At 53.1% G+C, this 14,985-nt stretch overlaps 1 protein-coding gene across 1 annotated transcript; it reads left to right on the top strand.

Moving 5' to 3' along the window:
* Positions 1–12,632: 12,632 nt before the first annotated feature.
* On the top strand, positions 12,633–13,176 carry J4E93_007801 (uncharacterized protein; the record flags this gene model as incomplete). The annotated part of the gene is made up of 2 exons (XM_049345705.1): positions 12,633–12,937; positions 13,011–13,176. 2 exons carry the CDS (start codon positions 12,633–12,635, stop codon positions 13,174–13,176), a joined length of 471 nt encoding a protein of 156 aa, XP_049197232.1.
* Positions 13,177–14,985: the final 1,809 nt, after the last annotated feature.

Raw genomic sequence — 14,985 nt, forward strand, 5'->3', positions numbered from 1 at the left:
CAGCGATCCTCACAATTCCAGTCCCCAATTGTCACTGAATCCGCCGATTAAATATGGAAGGGATGAGAAAGAGGTCCCCAATTGTCGTGAGCTTGAAGCGTACTCATACATTAAACATACATTTCATGATATGAAACTGACTGAATTGCATCATGATCTCCAAACTAAATTACGACACTGTGTTTTGGCCACCTGAAAGCGCTCGAAGGTTCTTGGCATGGTGGATGATCTGCGTTCGTGTTGTTGAACTTCAGTTGAGGAACGACATTCCTCCAGGATTCGAGAACGCCCTCAGTATTTTCATTGGACCGTACTTCTATAAAGCAACGACCGCTGGACAGGTGAGACAAACGGTAGGTGTTGACCATGGGCTTTTCGGCTGCAACGACAGGTTCACGGGTACCTCATGGCAGCCCTGAACCGAACCATTGGTATCGCTGATCGGAAGCATAGTATTGTTCCTGCATGCTCATCGGGCGCATGATGCTCAGCAACATGCATGCAGTCAGAACAGAACATCTGATGACTGGGACGGGGAGGCGATTGGGCGCGTGCCAAATTTGGATACGTGGCAATTAATCTCGCCCACCCGGACTATGTCACAAATTTGATGAAAGTGTTCGCTGATGGATCTTGATTCTGTCCCGGAGTGCGAAACGCGGTGTTTCAGCTTTATTGGTGTTCTGGGAGTCGAAGGGTTCCAGATGTCGAGAGTTCGTCTCTAGTTCTTGTGGCCACCACCTGTCGGATGTTCTCGGTTAGAGTACCGGAAGTCGCGAACGCGCAACCTTGACAGAGGCTGTGCTACACGATCGAATTTGAGCGGCGACAGGCGATTTTTTATCAAGCCCAGAATAACGTACGGGTCATCACTTGTCTGCTATATGCCTGACTCTACTTGGAATTCATCGTATTGGTCGGACGTTGATGTGAGAGGGTGTGCAGGAGTCCATCATCAAGCAAGCATGCCTGACTGCATGACACCGATTTGTTTCTTCGCCTCCAAGACAGAGCTGCAACATTATGCACTGCTGCCAGCGCACATGGTGATATCTTAGGGCTTAAATGACGTTCTGGCTGATGTGGTTTACCTAGAATAGACAATGTTAAGGGAAGCTCACCATAAAGCTGGTGTGCATGTGACTCAGCTGACATCGCTATGGACGCCAAAGGCTGCGCATTGCTACAACTAATCGCGAAGATATAAAAGCGCAGCTGTGAGATGTTAGGAGGCAGTGGCTTGCGTAGCACAGTTGCCACAGGCGCTCGTGAACCCCTATCGCTCTTTCCATCCAAGCTTCCTCACACCTGCTCTTCCCTTTCGCCGCCCAACCACCACGAATCCTGTAAACTTCATTGTACAGGATTTCTCAACACCCTCAACCTATCATACTGCGACAACTTGTACAGCCCAGTCGTGTCATGTACGGTATTCACGGGCCTTCCCGGGGTTATCAGCGGCCAAGCACTGGCATACTACTGCAGATCGTCTGCAGGGTGCCATTCGTCTCTGACACCAGAATGAGGCAAAAGAACAAAATAGGCGGGTGGCAGGCTTGAGCGCTGCTCAGGTGGCAAGCCCTCCTTTCGATGAGTCGATGAGCGTGTCCTGAGGTGCCATGGTGCGTGTTGCTGGTCCACTAAAATTAAGCTGCCGCGGGCAGGCGAGCCTGGCTGACGCTCCAACCTCGCGATGTCTTGACTGCTAACCTCCTCTCGCCGACACCTTCGTTCCTAGCATATCTAGGTAACCCCAACGACGCCATGATGGACCTCCTCCCCACGCACGCAGATCCTGTTCGACCGTTATCGCCGTTCCATGATGCGTACGATGAACGAGTCGATGACCCATAGGCAACGAGCCATTCACGACCCTCGCAACGTCAACGACGTAAGGATGCTAAAACCCGCCACCCCGATGAAGGCAATGACTTCGTCAACATTCTTTTTCGACGCTCCGCGATTCTCCGCCTCGACCGAACGTATACACCCATTACGCCACACGCCCAGAATATTTTTGCTGTACCAATAGCCCCGATGGGCCAAGAGCACTATTTTCTCGAACGACACGAACTTATACCCAAAGTGTCGTTGTTACACCAAGACAATAATGAGAAGAGTAAAGATTGTGGATTGGGTGTGACCAAGCAAAGTCCCATTGAAGGCATTGGGATATCAAAGACTGGTCTGATATCAGTTTTGATATCTTTGCGACTTTCGCGTAGCGATCATGAACTTGGTATACATGCCACAGCACAATCACACAGATCTGTACTTGGTGCGCGATAGTGCCGGGCCAGGAGCAAGGTGGCGATGAACCTTGCGATAATGCTTCAAGCGAGCGTCCTGGCGCTTGTAGCTCTTCGAACATCCAGCCTGTTCGCACATGTATTCTCGTCCTTCTTGTTGCTGGTAGCTACCATGCTTCAGTCGTCGGTGACGTGCAAGACTACCCTTCGCGTAAGATCCTTGGAAGGTGGCACGGCAGCGAGACTCAGTGCAGTACAGTCGTTCATCATTTAGCGTTGAGGATTCACGTCTCTCATCTGTGGCTGATGGACGCACAGGTATGTCCCGCTGAAACCGCTGGACTCCTGGCAGGTCTGATACGCTATATCAGGTTCAGCATTCCCTCCTGGCTCACGGTATATGTTGACTTACTTGGAAGATGCACTTCGAGGTCGCCAGCCACCATGCTCCACGGATGTTCTCGTGTGGTCGAAGGTTCTCTCTGGAAGCCATCCTGGCGCGGACGCTATCGAACTCGTTGAGCTCCGTCGAGATGAGGGATCTTGGTCGTATCCCCTCGGAGAAAGATACAACCCTTGCCCTTCGTTTTTCTCTGCTCCAGCCCTTATGACACACGGTGTCGCTGTTGTAGAGTAGCCTATTGGCCATTTTTCTGCTGAGTACGAGCCAGCCATCTCGCTTGCCCCATTCAACGAGTCAATGTGTATGCTGGGTACTGCATGATAGGCATGCTCAAGAGCTGACCCATAACGCCATGGCCCAAGTTGGTGACCAGGTCCACTTGAGGACTGATCATTGTACCCAAGTTCTGATCTTATTGCAGGGGCTTCATAATGCTCGCCGGCCTGCATGTATGGCGTGAAGCCTGAGTCACCAGCGTAATCCTGGTTCGGACTGAGTAGTATGTATGGAGTCATCCCGGACTGGAACTCTTGCGTCATGCCGTAGCCTGACACAATCGATCTTGGGCTGAAACCCCCAGAGTTGAGCGTAGGAACTGGGTAATCTGGTGTTGTTCGCCCGCGGCCTGGGTCCGCCGCCCTTGGGTATCCAGCAGGCTGCTGTCCCTCTCCGCCTGTCGCATCGAATGCGTTCATCTCCGTATCGAAACCACTCCAATGTCCTTGCCAGTCGACTTCAACCTCGTACTCCATGCCACCGCTCTTGTGTATGAGGCGCTCTTGGTTAAGCTCCTCGTTGAGGAAAGATATTTGGAAGTTTTGGACGATGTGGTGGTGTAGCGACGCGGAGGTATGAGCAGAAAGGCTGCGCTGTTGGGCGAGCTCCATTACCTAGGTAGGGGCGTGGGGACGTCAACGAGGCTGGCGACCTTGAAAAGAAGGTGGTAGCGCCGAAGGACTGTTCTCAATAGAGATAGGTCTACCTAGGTACTTTGCAATGAGCAGCAACCACAACGTGTCTTGGGGTGATAGGGTGACGAACCGATCGCTTCCACTGCGAGTCCGACGAGAGATGCCTGCGCCAAGAGGATGCCTCAAGCTGGACAGTAGCATCTGACGACATTTGTACGGCTTTTCTGTCGACACTGGGAACCATAGAACAAGGTCGGCCGAATGCCTCACTTCTCTCTTCGGTGCCAACGAGTGAACTAGTATTGACGTGGCTGTGTAGACGCAACGCGGAGAAGAGGATTGACGAGGTCAGCCCGAGGCGTGTTGGTACTGGCAGGCGCTTTTTGAACGTAAAAACTGCATGCGGTTCGACCCTCTTCGAACGGATGAAGAAGAGAACATCAGCGCATGAGGCGACTTGGAAGATACTCCAGACTGCATGGTAGCAGTCTTGCTGTGCCCGCGTCGCTGATGGGGAGTTGGCCACAGTAACGAGGCTCTTTGTCGACGAGGCCTGCTATCCGGCCCCTGATGTCTCTGTCAGCAAGAAGACACCCGCCTTGAATCCCTCGCACGTCAATCAGCAACAGGCAGACCTACAAACGGATGCGAGTTTGGATCTATGGCGCTCTTACCATGTCTCGTCCACGTTGCCCCCATCCCGGATCGCCCGCTGTACTGCAATCGATGGCCATGGCTGAGCGCGAGGCATACCCCCTCATCACGCATGAGCTAATCGCTGATTTCGCAGGTAAGGCGAGCAAAGCGAGTGCCAGGAGACCCATGGCGACTGAGACTCGAGCCGCCTTTGACTGCATATAAAGGCTGACGACAGGATCGTCCCAATAACCAGCGAGCAGAGGGAGAAGTGGGATACGCAGCCCAGGCGAGCACGATTCGTGACGAAGAAGGGAAACCGACTCCCTTCGGGAGTGTGACAGAACTCAGAGGGGCAGCCGCGCTTATATCAGATCGACTGCGTACGCGGTCTTGTCTATGGCTGGATCACTATGTACGCCTCCTGCTCTCACTATCTGCATGGCGGATGCGGGCTCGCAGGTTGCAACCCTTTCGTAACTGCACCAAGGCACACAACCGTCAGGGTTTCGCACACACGGCTGGCGCGATGCGGCATGACAGAGTGATAAACGAATCTCCTACCTCATCCTTGTCAACCTGCTGAAAGCCAGCCTCGCCATCGAAGTTGTGCGTGTTTTGTGGGCTACCACAGAGCTTCACGACTTGCCACTGCCGACAGCATCGATAGCTACATGGAATAAGACCATCGTATAGTTTCGCCCTGCCTTCAAAGCATACTTTGGATTACTGCTATGAAACAACACCAAATGTTGTGAATGTGTCGACAAGCCGCATTCTTGAGCCTGACAGCTTTCAGTAGGCCTGGGAACCGAATCAAGAAATGCGCATGCGTATACGACCACACTACGCCTGATGGCAACCGATGCAGTCAATTGAACTGTTGAGAACACGCGACAGTATGCCGTCGCAATCGATCCGCCAATCGATCCTCGATCACAGAGCCGCCTCCGTTTTGGTCAAGTATTGGTGCAAAGCAAGGAGTTCGCAGCTCAGCCAGGGATGTTCGTAAATACCAATGGATAAAGCCGGTTTCTCGATCGAAGTGCGGGGCTTCTAACTCCCATGTTCTGAGTGCGCCATCCGTTGTGGTTGTTGTAGTTCGGGACTAGTCTGCAATATATAGCGAGTGGCTGCACAGCTGCATGGCTAAACAACTTCCAATCGCTTTACTCAACCTGGACGAACTGGATTGTCCTGCCATCTTATCGTGACTTCGGTAAGGGAGCTAACGTCTGAGTATCTGAGCACAAGGCTCGAGCAGGCTGCAACGCTTGCATTTGTCCCTTTAGCTACTCACTGCCTACCTGGACACTGCGGGAACGCAATTCATGTCGGGATCGAGAGTCTCATCGTGACGGCGAATTAAGCCGCACCTGACTACCAAGCCTGTCAGGCCAAGATATTTACCTGCATTTGCTCAGTATTGTGGCGTCGTCAACAAACATCCGCAACTCGCCTGCGCTTTACCGCCTGCGCTTTACCGCCTGCGCTCTACCACCTGGGCACCCGGGCATGGTAGTGCAGCCACACGGCATACCCATCCTTCGCATGTATCCCTCTGGGATCGCGCCACCTTCACGCACAACGTTAGTTCTGCTTACCACATGTACCCCGTAGTTTCACGCCTTTGGCGGTTGTGTTATCGCGTTCGCACATACGGGCGCATCCAGCCCGAGCTTGTCGGATGCCGAAAGTGGAGGACCTAGATACACTAAGCTATCTATAGACTAGCTCGACCAGCCACCACACGTGCCAGTAAGACAGCGCCCAGGCGGCTCTCCACGATCATTCCTATTCATCAGAGATTCATCGGAAGTCACACGCCATACCAATTGCGACAACCTGCCTAAAAGTATAGATTCTGTTTGAACATCAATAAGGGTACGAGTACCTAGGAGACGAGTGCGAAGGAAATATCATGACGTCGTTGTTTAATAGCTGAGCTAGGATCAGGCCCCGGGGCGCGAAACAACACCGAAAACATGTGCTCTTCACCGACTACCTTTCAACCGATGTGCTTCCCCCCATGAAAACGCGGGTACAACCTTTTCCTCCTCCTCAGCCACGAAATCAAGCTTCCCGGGGTCTTCAATGTGGTCGTATCCTCCCCATGACCTAGAGACGAGGGGTCTATCCGGGTCGTAGTCATCTCCGAGATCGCGGATGGGCTTCTAGACTCCTCTACCCACTCCTTGCTCTTGTCATGAACCTGCTCAGTCTCTTGGAGGGGCCCCTGTCGTTCTACGACGTTCCGCGAAAGACAGCTCATGAGCGTTTCAACATCTTCCAAAGTACTCATGGCCCCGAGGGTCACCCTGACTATTCCAAATGGCACTCCGTCCACAACATCAGCCTCCGTATTGCATCGAAGACCTGCGTCGAACGCTCCTCGTATCCATCCAGCCTCTACACCCAGCGCACATGCCATACCTGCAGGATTGCACACGTTGCCCGTGCGAACGTGGATCCTACTCGCCCTGAGAAACGCTCCAACGTGCCACGGGCCGATGTATACTCCATTGCTTCCCTGTATGTTGAAGGCTATCGTCGGCCCTTGTCTTTGCGAATCTTGATAGTCAGAGTCTATCGACTTGTATACTTGGCATACCGGTGCACCATTGTAATGCATCATGCTCTTCAAACGATCGTGAAGGATGCTAGCAAGCCACCTGGCGTGTGTCGAGACTTGTTCAAGTCCGCCGAACAACGCGCGATGAGTCGTTATAGCACACCTCAGAGCAAGAATATTCCGGAAAGCGATCGTCCCGTCCTCCAACCGTGCATGGAGGCTAGAGTCCTTGCGGGCTACCCATGATTCTCCAAGGCAAGTTGTCATTTCTGTCGTGCCGCCGCCGAAGTACTTCCGGTGATCGAACACATGGCCAGCCGCCTTCCGGACGATGAGAGCACCGAGATCCGGGAATCCAAAGATCTTGTAGAAGGATAAGGAGATGAAGTCAGGGGCGAAGAGATGGTTACTCAAGTCGATTGGGGTCGTGGATACCAAGGCTGCTACGTCAAGCAGAGAGTAAGAGTTTGGATGATGCAATGACAAGCGTAGCTTGCCTGTCCAATCCAGCGGAAGTCGCTCGCCATTCATGTTCCTGTGGATAATAACGTCAGTGCCAACTCCTCTTCCATCAAGTGCAAGGCCACCTACGACTGCGCTGGATAAGCAAACAACAACGGTCTCTCCGCAAGAGGCCTTTTGAAGGAAAGGTCGTTCGCTCCGGCGAGCCAGTCTTCTGTCTCCGCATTGGATGCGAAACAGTGGCTACGATGAGCCAGCTCTCGGACACCAACCAGACTTGTATGGCTGTTACGATGATAGCAGTAATTGAATCCTTCCTCATATCCAGAAAACCCTTCTGTCACCAATTTGATGGCACCGGTGGCATTAGCGGTGAAGACAACATCGAAGTGAACGGGGTCAGCGTTGAACATCTTCAAGACAGCAAGCCGAGTTTGCTCTACCATGACGGCAGTCACACTCGGGTTGGATGAATCAGAGTGAGGATTGGCGAGGAGAGTGCTTTGCATCTCATCGCAGAAGGACTTGAGTAAAGACTTGGATGCGAGCGTCGTGCCGCCATGATCGAGGTACGTCAGATCTACGTACCGTCAGTGACACGTGAAAGATTGATCACGACTAAGCATACCTTCAAGCATTGGGTACTCAATCTTCCGCATACGACTGATTCGATCATTATAAGCACGCCGCTCGTTGTTTTCGTCGCAGTGCTGATTATCGTTGGCACTCATGGGCCGTGGTCCGGAACGTTGGAAGCATTTCATGTTTGCGCCTAGGCAAGCTGTCAGAGCTGTCAGGGGCGAGTGTAGAGAGTGTAAGTTGTCAGGGGTGGCTGTAGAGGGCGTTGGCGGTGGGTACAGAGCGTAGAGGTACCTGAACATTCACTCCTTGGTAGCGCACTAGTCCTAATCAGGCAGTACGACGTACAGGAAGCAGTCAGGGCCCGAGCAACCGTATTACGGGTGAAATGAGTCGAATATTTCGACCGAACGAACAACAGCTAGAATTGGGCTGAACGTACCCCTGAGTGCTCTCAATCGTACCGTATTACGTTACGTTGGAATCGCTGGCAAAGATGTCAAGCAAGTCAGATATGTGGAGAAGCTGTGAGACCGATCAATGCAGGAGAAGTAAGGGATTAGCTGTCTCAGATCGGGGTAAGCATGGACTATAACTACACATCCGTTTTCAGGCCGCGAAGACGACCGCATGCGCTTTGTCTGATCATACCCTTTCTCGGCCCCGTTCCCTAATCACTAGTCTTGCAGATGACAGGAAGTTACATCAATCTGCAAGAGTGCGGCACGCCTCGACCGGGCGTAAGTTCGACAGAGGTCGATAGTCTCGACACTGGATTCAATGCGCCATGACGAAGGAACATCCCTTGTCACAAGCGACTCCACTCACTGCCTCCAATGCAAGGCGATCAATCAACGACATCTACACATATTGGCTCTAGATAGCAGACGGCTGCATCACAGAAATCGGGCATCGTGGTCAGTCTTGCCTAATTCTGACTCTCCGGTCCAGAGTGAGTAAGATCGTTGTGTCTGGATGAGGCGGAGCAAATCAGAACTACATAAATATCTAGAGACGATCCTATCACATTCACTCATGGTATTGTGGCCTTCATGACTGTGCTTACTGCCCGACGGGCGTATAGTCGATGGTGGTCAGCACAGCCGATACTTCGCCGCCCAGTAAACCCATTTCCAGACGCCTTGATGGGAAGACATGACGATGATAGCAGAAGTATCACGTACTGGACTCGGGGTTGTAAATGTTCGCTTATGGAAGCGCTTTCCAAATCACATCGCATCGACACCGTCTATGACTCGCCATAGGTTCGCCCCTCTCCGTCCGCGGAGTGCAGAAAACATCTTCACACTGTGATTTGATACTTTTCTAGATCCTCTCGTTCAGGCACATGCAGTTCGCTGTCAATCAAGCAAGCCCTTCGTCCCCACGACTCGTACACAGCGCCACCATTTCAATCGCGCAGCCAGTGCCGAGTACGGCACTCGTGGCATATGCAGTTCGCTTTGAATCGAGCAAGCCCTTGGGCTCACAATTCGAACGCAACGCTATCATTCCAATTGCAGTCAGTCCCGAGTACGGCAGTTGCGAGGTGAATAGATCGAGCGGCCCGCGGCAACTATCACCGCTCCGCGTAGATTCTCTGTGGCTGCGGAGGGTTGCTCCTTGCGCAAGGACTCCTGACGTCTGCAGCGATCTTTGACAGCTCACTCTTTGTTCACGGAATTTTATCTCCCTAGTCTTGGGAAGTAACCGCAACCGTTCAAGCTGATGTCGTCAAGTCATTCGGAGAGGATGTGACCGGCGGTGAGAGTTCTCAACCTGATCTTGAGTCTTCGCTGGTGCCTACGCAATTCGGGGTCACGAAATAGCGTTGTTGAGTTTGGCACACCACATAATCACGAGCAGGGGTGTAACTCCTATTCGAATCACAGCGGCGCAGTACCCAATATATATACCCAAAGTCACTCGCGAACACACTTCAGACTCGAGCGCGAAGCCCCCAAAGACAGCGGCGCAGTGGAATCTTCCTTCAAACTTATGGGCCATAAGCAGGCTATCGATCCTTGAAGAACGAACCGCCAGCCCGGTCGCATTCGCGTACTGTCCCGTCCCAATTACCAAGTGCGATGAGAGACGCCAGCCCACTGGGTCAGTGGTATTGCAGACGCCATTCGCAATAGCTTCCCGTCGCGTTGGGGCCAGCCCCGGCGGCGCGCCTAATGCCGACACACTGACCTCTGACCCCCGGACCCGTGCATGTACCAACATCGCAGAAATTTGCAAACAGCACCACCTAGTGACGGATACGTAATTCAGACGACACACTTCTTACGCATCGGCTCCATCCTTTGGAAGGATGATGGTGTCGAGAGATAGGCGTGCATGAGTGGGGCTAGAACTACGCCTCACCTGGGCATCTAGCCGCTCATCCGCTCCAGGGCTATCTCCATGCAGCGCAAAGCCGTTTCTGGTCTCGAGCCATACCTCTTCTTTCCTCTGTCTACTTAGATTGCGGCATAGTCGCGGCATACACCAAGAGTGCGGCCCGCACTTTGACTGACTGTTGGTCGTATTGATTGGTGTTCGTTAGAGCTAGCTGAGAAGAGCGAGCCCCCTAGACCAATGTTGGAACATGTGTTCGTATCGACCGATCAGTTCGGTGGCTTCTGCAGCATAGACAATCCCAGCCGGCGGATGTATCCTGCCTAGGCAGCACTCAGAGTTTGTAATATGTCCCTTCTACACATGTCTCGGTAATCGCTGCCGTGCCGGCTAGCTGGAGTTGTGGTAACAGGCGATGTCAAGCCGTGCTGAGATCCATCGTGTGTCTAGCCCGTCGCGCCGGCCTAGATGACCTTCTTGATCAGTGGGCGACCGTTCGGCGTGAGGGCTGCGCTGGGATGGCATACATATGCACAGTGGCTTAGCATGTCCACACAGTGGCCGGATATTGGCACTCTACAGAGGTATGAACGGCGCTTAGGCAAAGACGGCGCTATCCACGCGCGCGAGTTGTTACATAACTCCGTTAGCCCACATCCACTTCGTAGAGGCTGCGAAGTTGTTTGGGGGCTGAATGCCATAGCTGTCACAACAGTATCGCACGATTGGCCAGGTATCGATGTAAGCTGGACTAAGCTGTGTGGCTGTCCAATACCGCTCGGGACGCAAGCATTTGAAGATGAGGACGCGTCGAGTGTTTTTAGTCGATGTTGCAGAACCGCCGCATGAAGCTATCACTGAACGCGGACCCGCCCCTCCACTTCAAGGTGGCTGACCTCATGTAGGAAGGCTCCAAGATGCCAGTGACATGTGGTGGGGGCGTCGAAGGGGTACCCTTGATATTGGGGCCAGTTCTCGGTCAGCGGTTGATTGATATGTAAAGGCAGTCTGTCTCTGCTACAGTTTAGAACTTGATGCTGCTTTCGAGTTACTCACGAACTCCTACTACACGCAGAATGTCAGTGGCGCATCGAGCGCTCTGGATCGTTACTATCCTGCACGTTTATCCTTGGACCCAATTCAGCCTAGGAAGGCTGTATTGGCCCCTCACCATGGTAAGTCAACCAAGTGTACCCCTAAAGCAACTTCATAAGACGGCTTCACGCTGTCCATGTTAACGAAGGTGATACTGATGGTGCCTACAGTCTGCCTTGCACTCCGCCACGATTTCCAGTGTATCCGTCCCGTAGCGCGATCCCAATGTCGAGACGAGGATCAATGGAGCAGGCCTGTCGCAGGTCCAATCACGACGGCTCAGCGAAAAGGGCAACGTCTACAACACGTTATACAGAACAACAATCGGACACAAGATAGGACTACCACGCAGCCTGGTGCTACTGCTGCTGGCTGGATGGTATGGTCACCCTCACACCCAGACCTCAGTATTGACCTTCTCTTTTCTTCCGGATGATGCTGCCACCCCTTAAGCTAGTGGGTGAGGGAGCCTATCGTACCGCGCCAAGGGAGGACCTCACATGAAGCCGACCGAAGCGGATACTCACCGCTTCGTCGAAAAACCAACGGAGTTTCGCTGTCTCCGACGCACGTTCAAGGAGTTCATGGATCGGTTCAGAAATGATGTCACAATCTTGCGACGTGCGATCCAGACCAAGACTCCATTGCAAGGAAAAAGCTCTTGTCTTTGGCGGGAACAGTGCTGTCGAGCGGCGCAATCGGGTCGCATCGACAAGGTCGCTGGCGCAGGGCGGAGCGGAGCAGTTGAAACTTTGTGTAGATGCGTTTCAGATGAATTGCTGGAGGGACCTCCCGCGCACCGCCTCCTTGTGAGTGTTGTTGTCCTTCGGCGATTCGTCGTCGCATGCCTGGCCGCCGTGGACATCACCACCACCACCATTACATCCTGGCGCAAGACACACCCATCGTCTTCGGCTATCACATATCCTCGACTCAGAGATCTGGTATTGTCGTTTTGGCTGACGACCGGATTTCTAGTAAGAAGATTTTCCGCAGCCAGGTCCTCCAGCAGACAACCCCTGCACCCACTAGTGTTTGCCAGACGACAGTTGTACAACACCCTCCTTTTTCCATCCAGACCCATCTCGGTCCGCCATCCTCATCGCTGAAAACAGTTTCCTGGATCCGATCTCTTTCCAAACTGCGTGCATCCATCACCAGCCCGCCTACACGACCTTTCAGAAGACAACCTTTCGACCAGAAAATCTAAGGCGCCGCCCTCGATCCAGAGAAAACGAGTCTTTGGCCTGTCATCGCCACGAACCAGGCTTGGCCTAGGCACTGTCATGGCGTATCCAGATCTTTCTGATTCGGAAAGAGGACACAGGTACCCGCAACACCTAACATCGGGTGATAGCGCTGATCGTCCCCGAAGCAACAGCATGAGTGACACCACCAACTCCGATCAGGGCCAGACCGGAACTGGTAGCAGCTACGTGCATGTTGAGCGCAGCGATGTCGAAAGCTACCAGAACAGTCTCTATGCTGGTCAGCTCGACTACTCGGAATCTTCAGCTTCCTGGGGAAACCTCCAATCCGGATCCAGCGGCCAGAATGTTGCTTCCCGGGATGCTGCCGGTGGTCAACACACGGACTGCACTCGGTGGTTCGAGCCAGGCTGGCGTCGCAGTCCCTACCAGATATCGACCATGTACGCCGGGCCTAGCGACTACAACCCACATACTCAGTATGCTGCGCCAATTGGACTTCCCTCTCAGGGATTGGCGTTTATACCAAATCATGGGTCGTATGGCACGCAGCCCCTCTACAACTTACAAGATGACATTAGGCAAACCTATCCTGCGCTTACTCAAGGTGACGATACGATGTCTCCTTACAGGGCAGCATTCGGACAAGTGCCAGATGGGCGGTGGTCCACAGTCTACCAACAAGCCGAACGTCGGCAGCATCTGGACCAACAAGTGAATCATTTGATGGACGTACTTGATCCAGCTGGGGTTCAAGCTATCGCAAGGAGCAGCGGCTACGCATCCGATACAAGCTCAATCTCGTTTGACGATGTCGACGATCAAGATTGGGGAGAAGCCAGCGTAGCCACTATTCGCCCAGAGAACGGTCCGCAAAACGCTCCAGTCGATTATTCGAACGGCTCGCAATACCCACATCCCCTCGCAGATCAAGTCAGGTTTCATATGCCTCCGAATCGAGCAGTAGTACAGCCCGCGCGACAGACAAGTCTTGCAATAAGGAGTCACCCTCGCATGGCGTGAGTCTTGCTAGTCTACTGCCCCTAGTTTACGTCAGTACTGATGTTAGTAGATCAACTCGCAATAACAGCCACGGAGCAGTACCTCCAACTGTATGCGCAGTACCCATCTCCTCCAACCCCACACCACCAGACGTCATTCAGTGTTCTTTTTGCTCCAATGAATACACAGGGCGCTGGCGAAAGACTAATCGTGACCGGCACGAACGGCACAAGCACCGCGGCCAATCCAGGGAGTCAACCTGCCACGTCTGTGACCAGACGTTCCAGAGGTCCGATGCCAGGCTCAAGCACCAGCGACGCCGACACCCCGAGCTATTCCAAGGCGGCCTATAATTCGACAATACCTGGCTGGCAAAGGCGGGGCCGACATTGGTGCTGTCCACAATCCAGATGAAGACAGTTGCCAATGCCACCATGATCGTGCACGGTCCGTGTCGTGTCCCCGGTTGGACTTCCTGTCCACATTGCGCGTCTCTCGCACTTGCGCACACACCTGGGTCGTTTCTTCTCTTTGTCTTTGTTGTTGTTCCTTGAAATAGTCTTTCCCTTTTCCTTGTCTTAGGACGCATTTGGCGAGTATACCAACATCAAGCGTCTCTGGGAGACCACGCATCCTCTCGCCAACCGCTCCCCCAAAATTAACTTTTAACGTATGTTGTATCAATCATGTTTCTTCTTCTGATGCGAATGGACGTTCTGTATTCGGTCTCGACCGAGAGACATGTCCAGGGTAATTGGGTACGACGGTGTGATGCGGTACGATAGTCGGATCGTGGACGCGACGGTTGAACGAAAGCATCGGATGGGGCGTGTCGGCTGTTCCCTTTGTTAGGCGTTTGGAGTCTGACATACGTCTCGATCGGTTTACGAGGTAACGAGTGCATGGGCGTTACAACGGGTGATGGGATAGAAGGCTCGACAAGGCCGAGCAAAAAATGGTCGATTGTTGTCGCAATGTTGCAGACATCGGTATAGCGATTGGAGAGGCATAATGAACACCTTATCTACGATGGCTTCGTGTCAAAACGTCTCGCGGTGATATTGGCGGTGTGTGAGGGCGATGCAGAAAGAGATGTGAAGTGGGAATATCTGCAGTGCTGTGAGAGAAGACGGTCTAGTTCGGGGAAGCCACGATACTTCCCCGTCATGCGCTAACGCTGACTAGTGACGGTCCAGGGGAAACACCGATCGGACGCCTTCGAGCTGGGTCTACTACACCATCAGTATCGTTAGCTGCATGTCGTGTTCAGCCAATATGTGCTTCTTCTTCTTCTTTCCTCCACGAGCGGTATCGTGCGCCTCAACGTCTCGCCTATCCACCTGGGCACTCAAGCAGCGACAAGCAATGCATGGACGTGGTACCTACGCCGAGAGAGAAGTGCCGTCACTGGTCAAGACAAAGGACTTGCGGTTGTGTGAGCTCTGTTCATGCGTCGTGTCTCAGAGTGTGAAGGGTACGAAACTCAAAGGAGATTGATGCTCGATGTAGGAGCGACCGCCGCTGG

This window comes from Alternaria ventricosa (genome assembly GCF_023758065.1).
Source record: "Alternaria ventricosa strain BMP 2768 chromosome Unknown scaffold_14, whole genome shotgun sequence".
NCBI classification, from domain to species: domain Eukaryota; kingdom Fungi; phylum Ascomycota; class Dothideomycetes; order Pleosporales; family Pleosporaceae; genus Alternaria; species Alternaria ventricosa.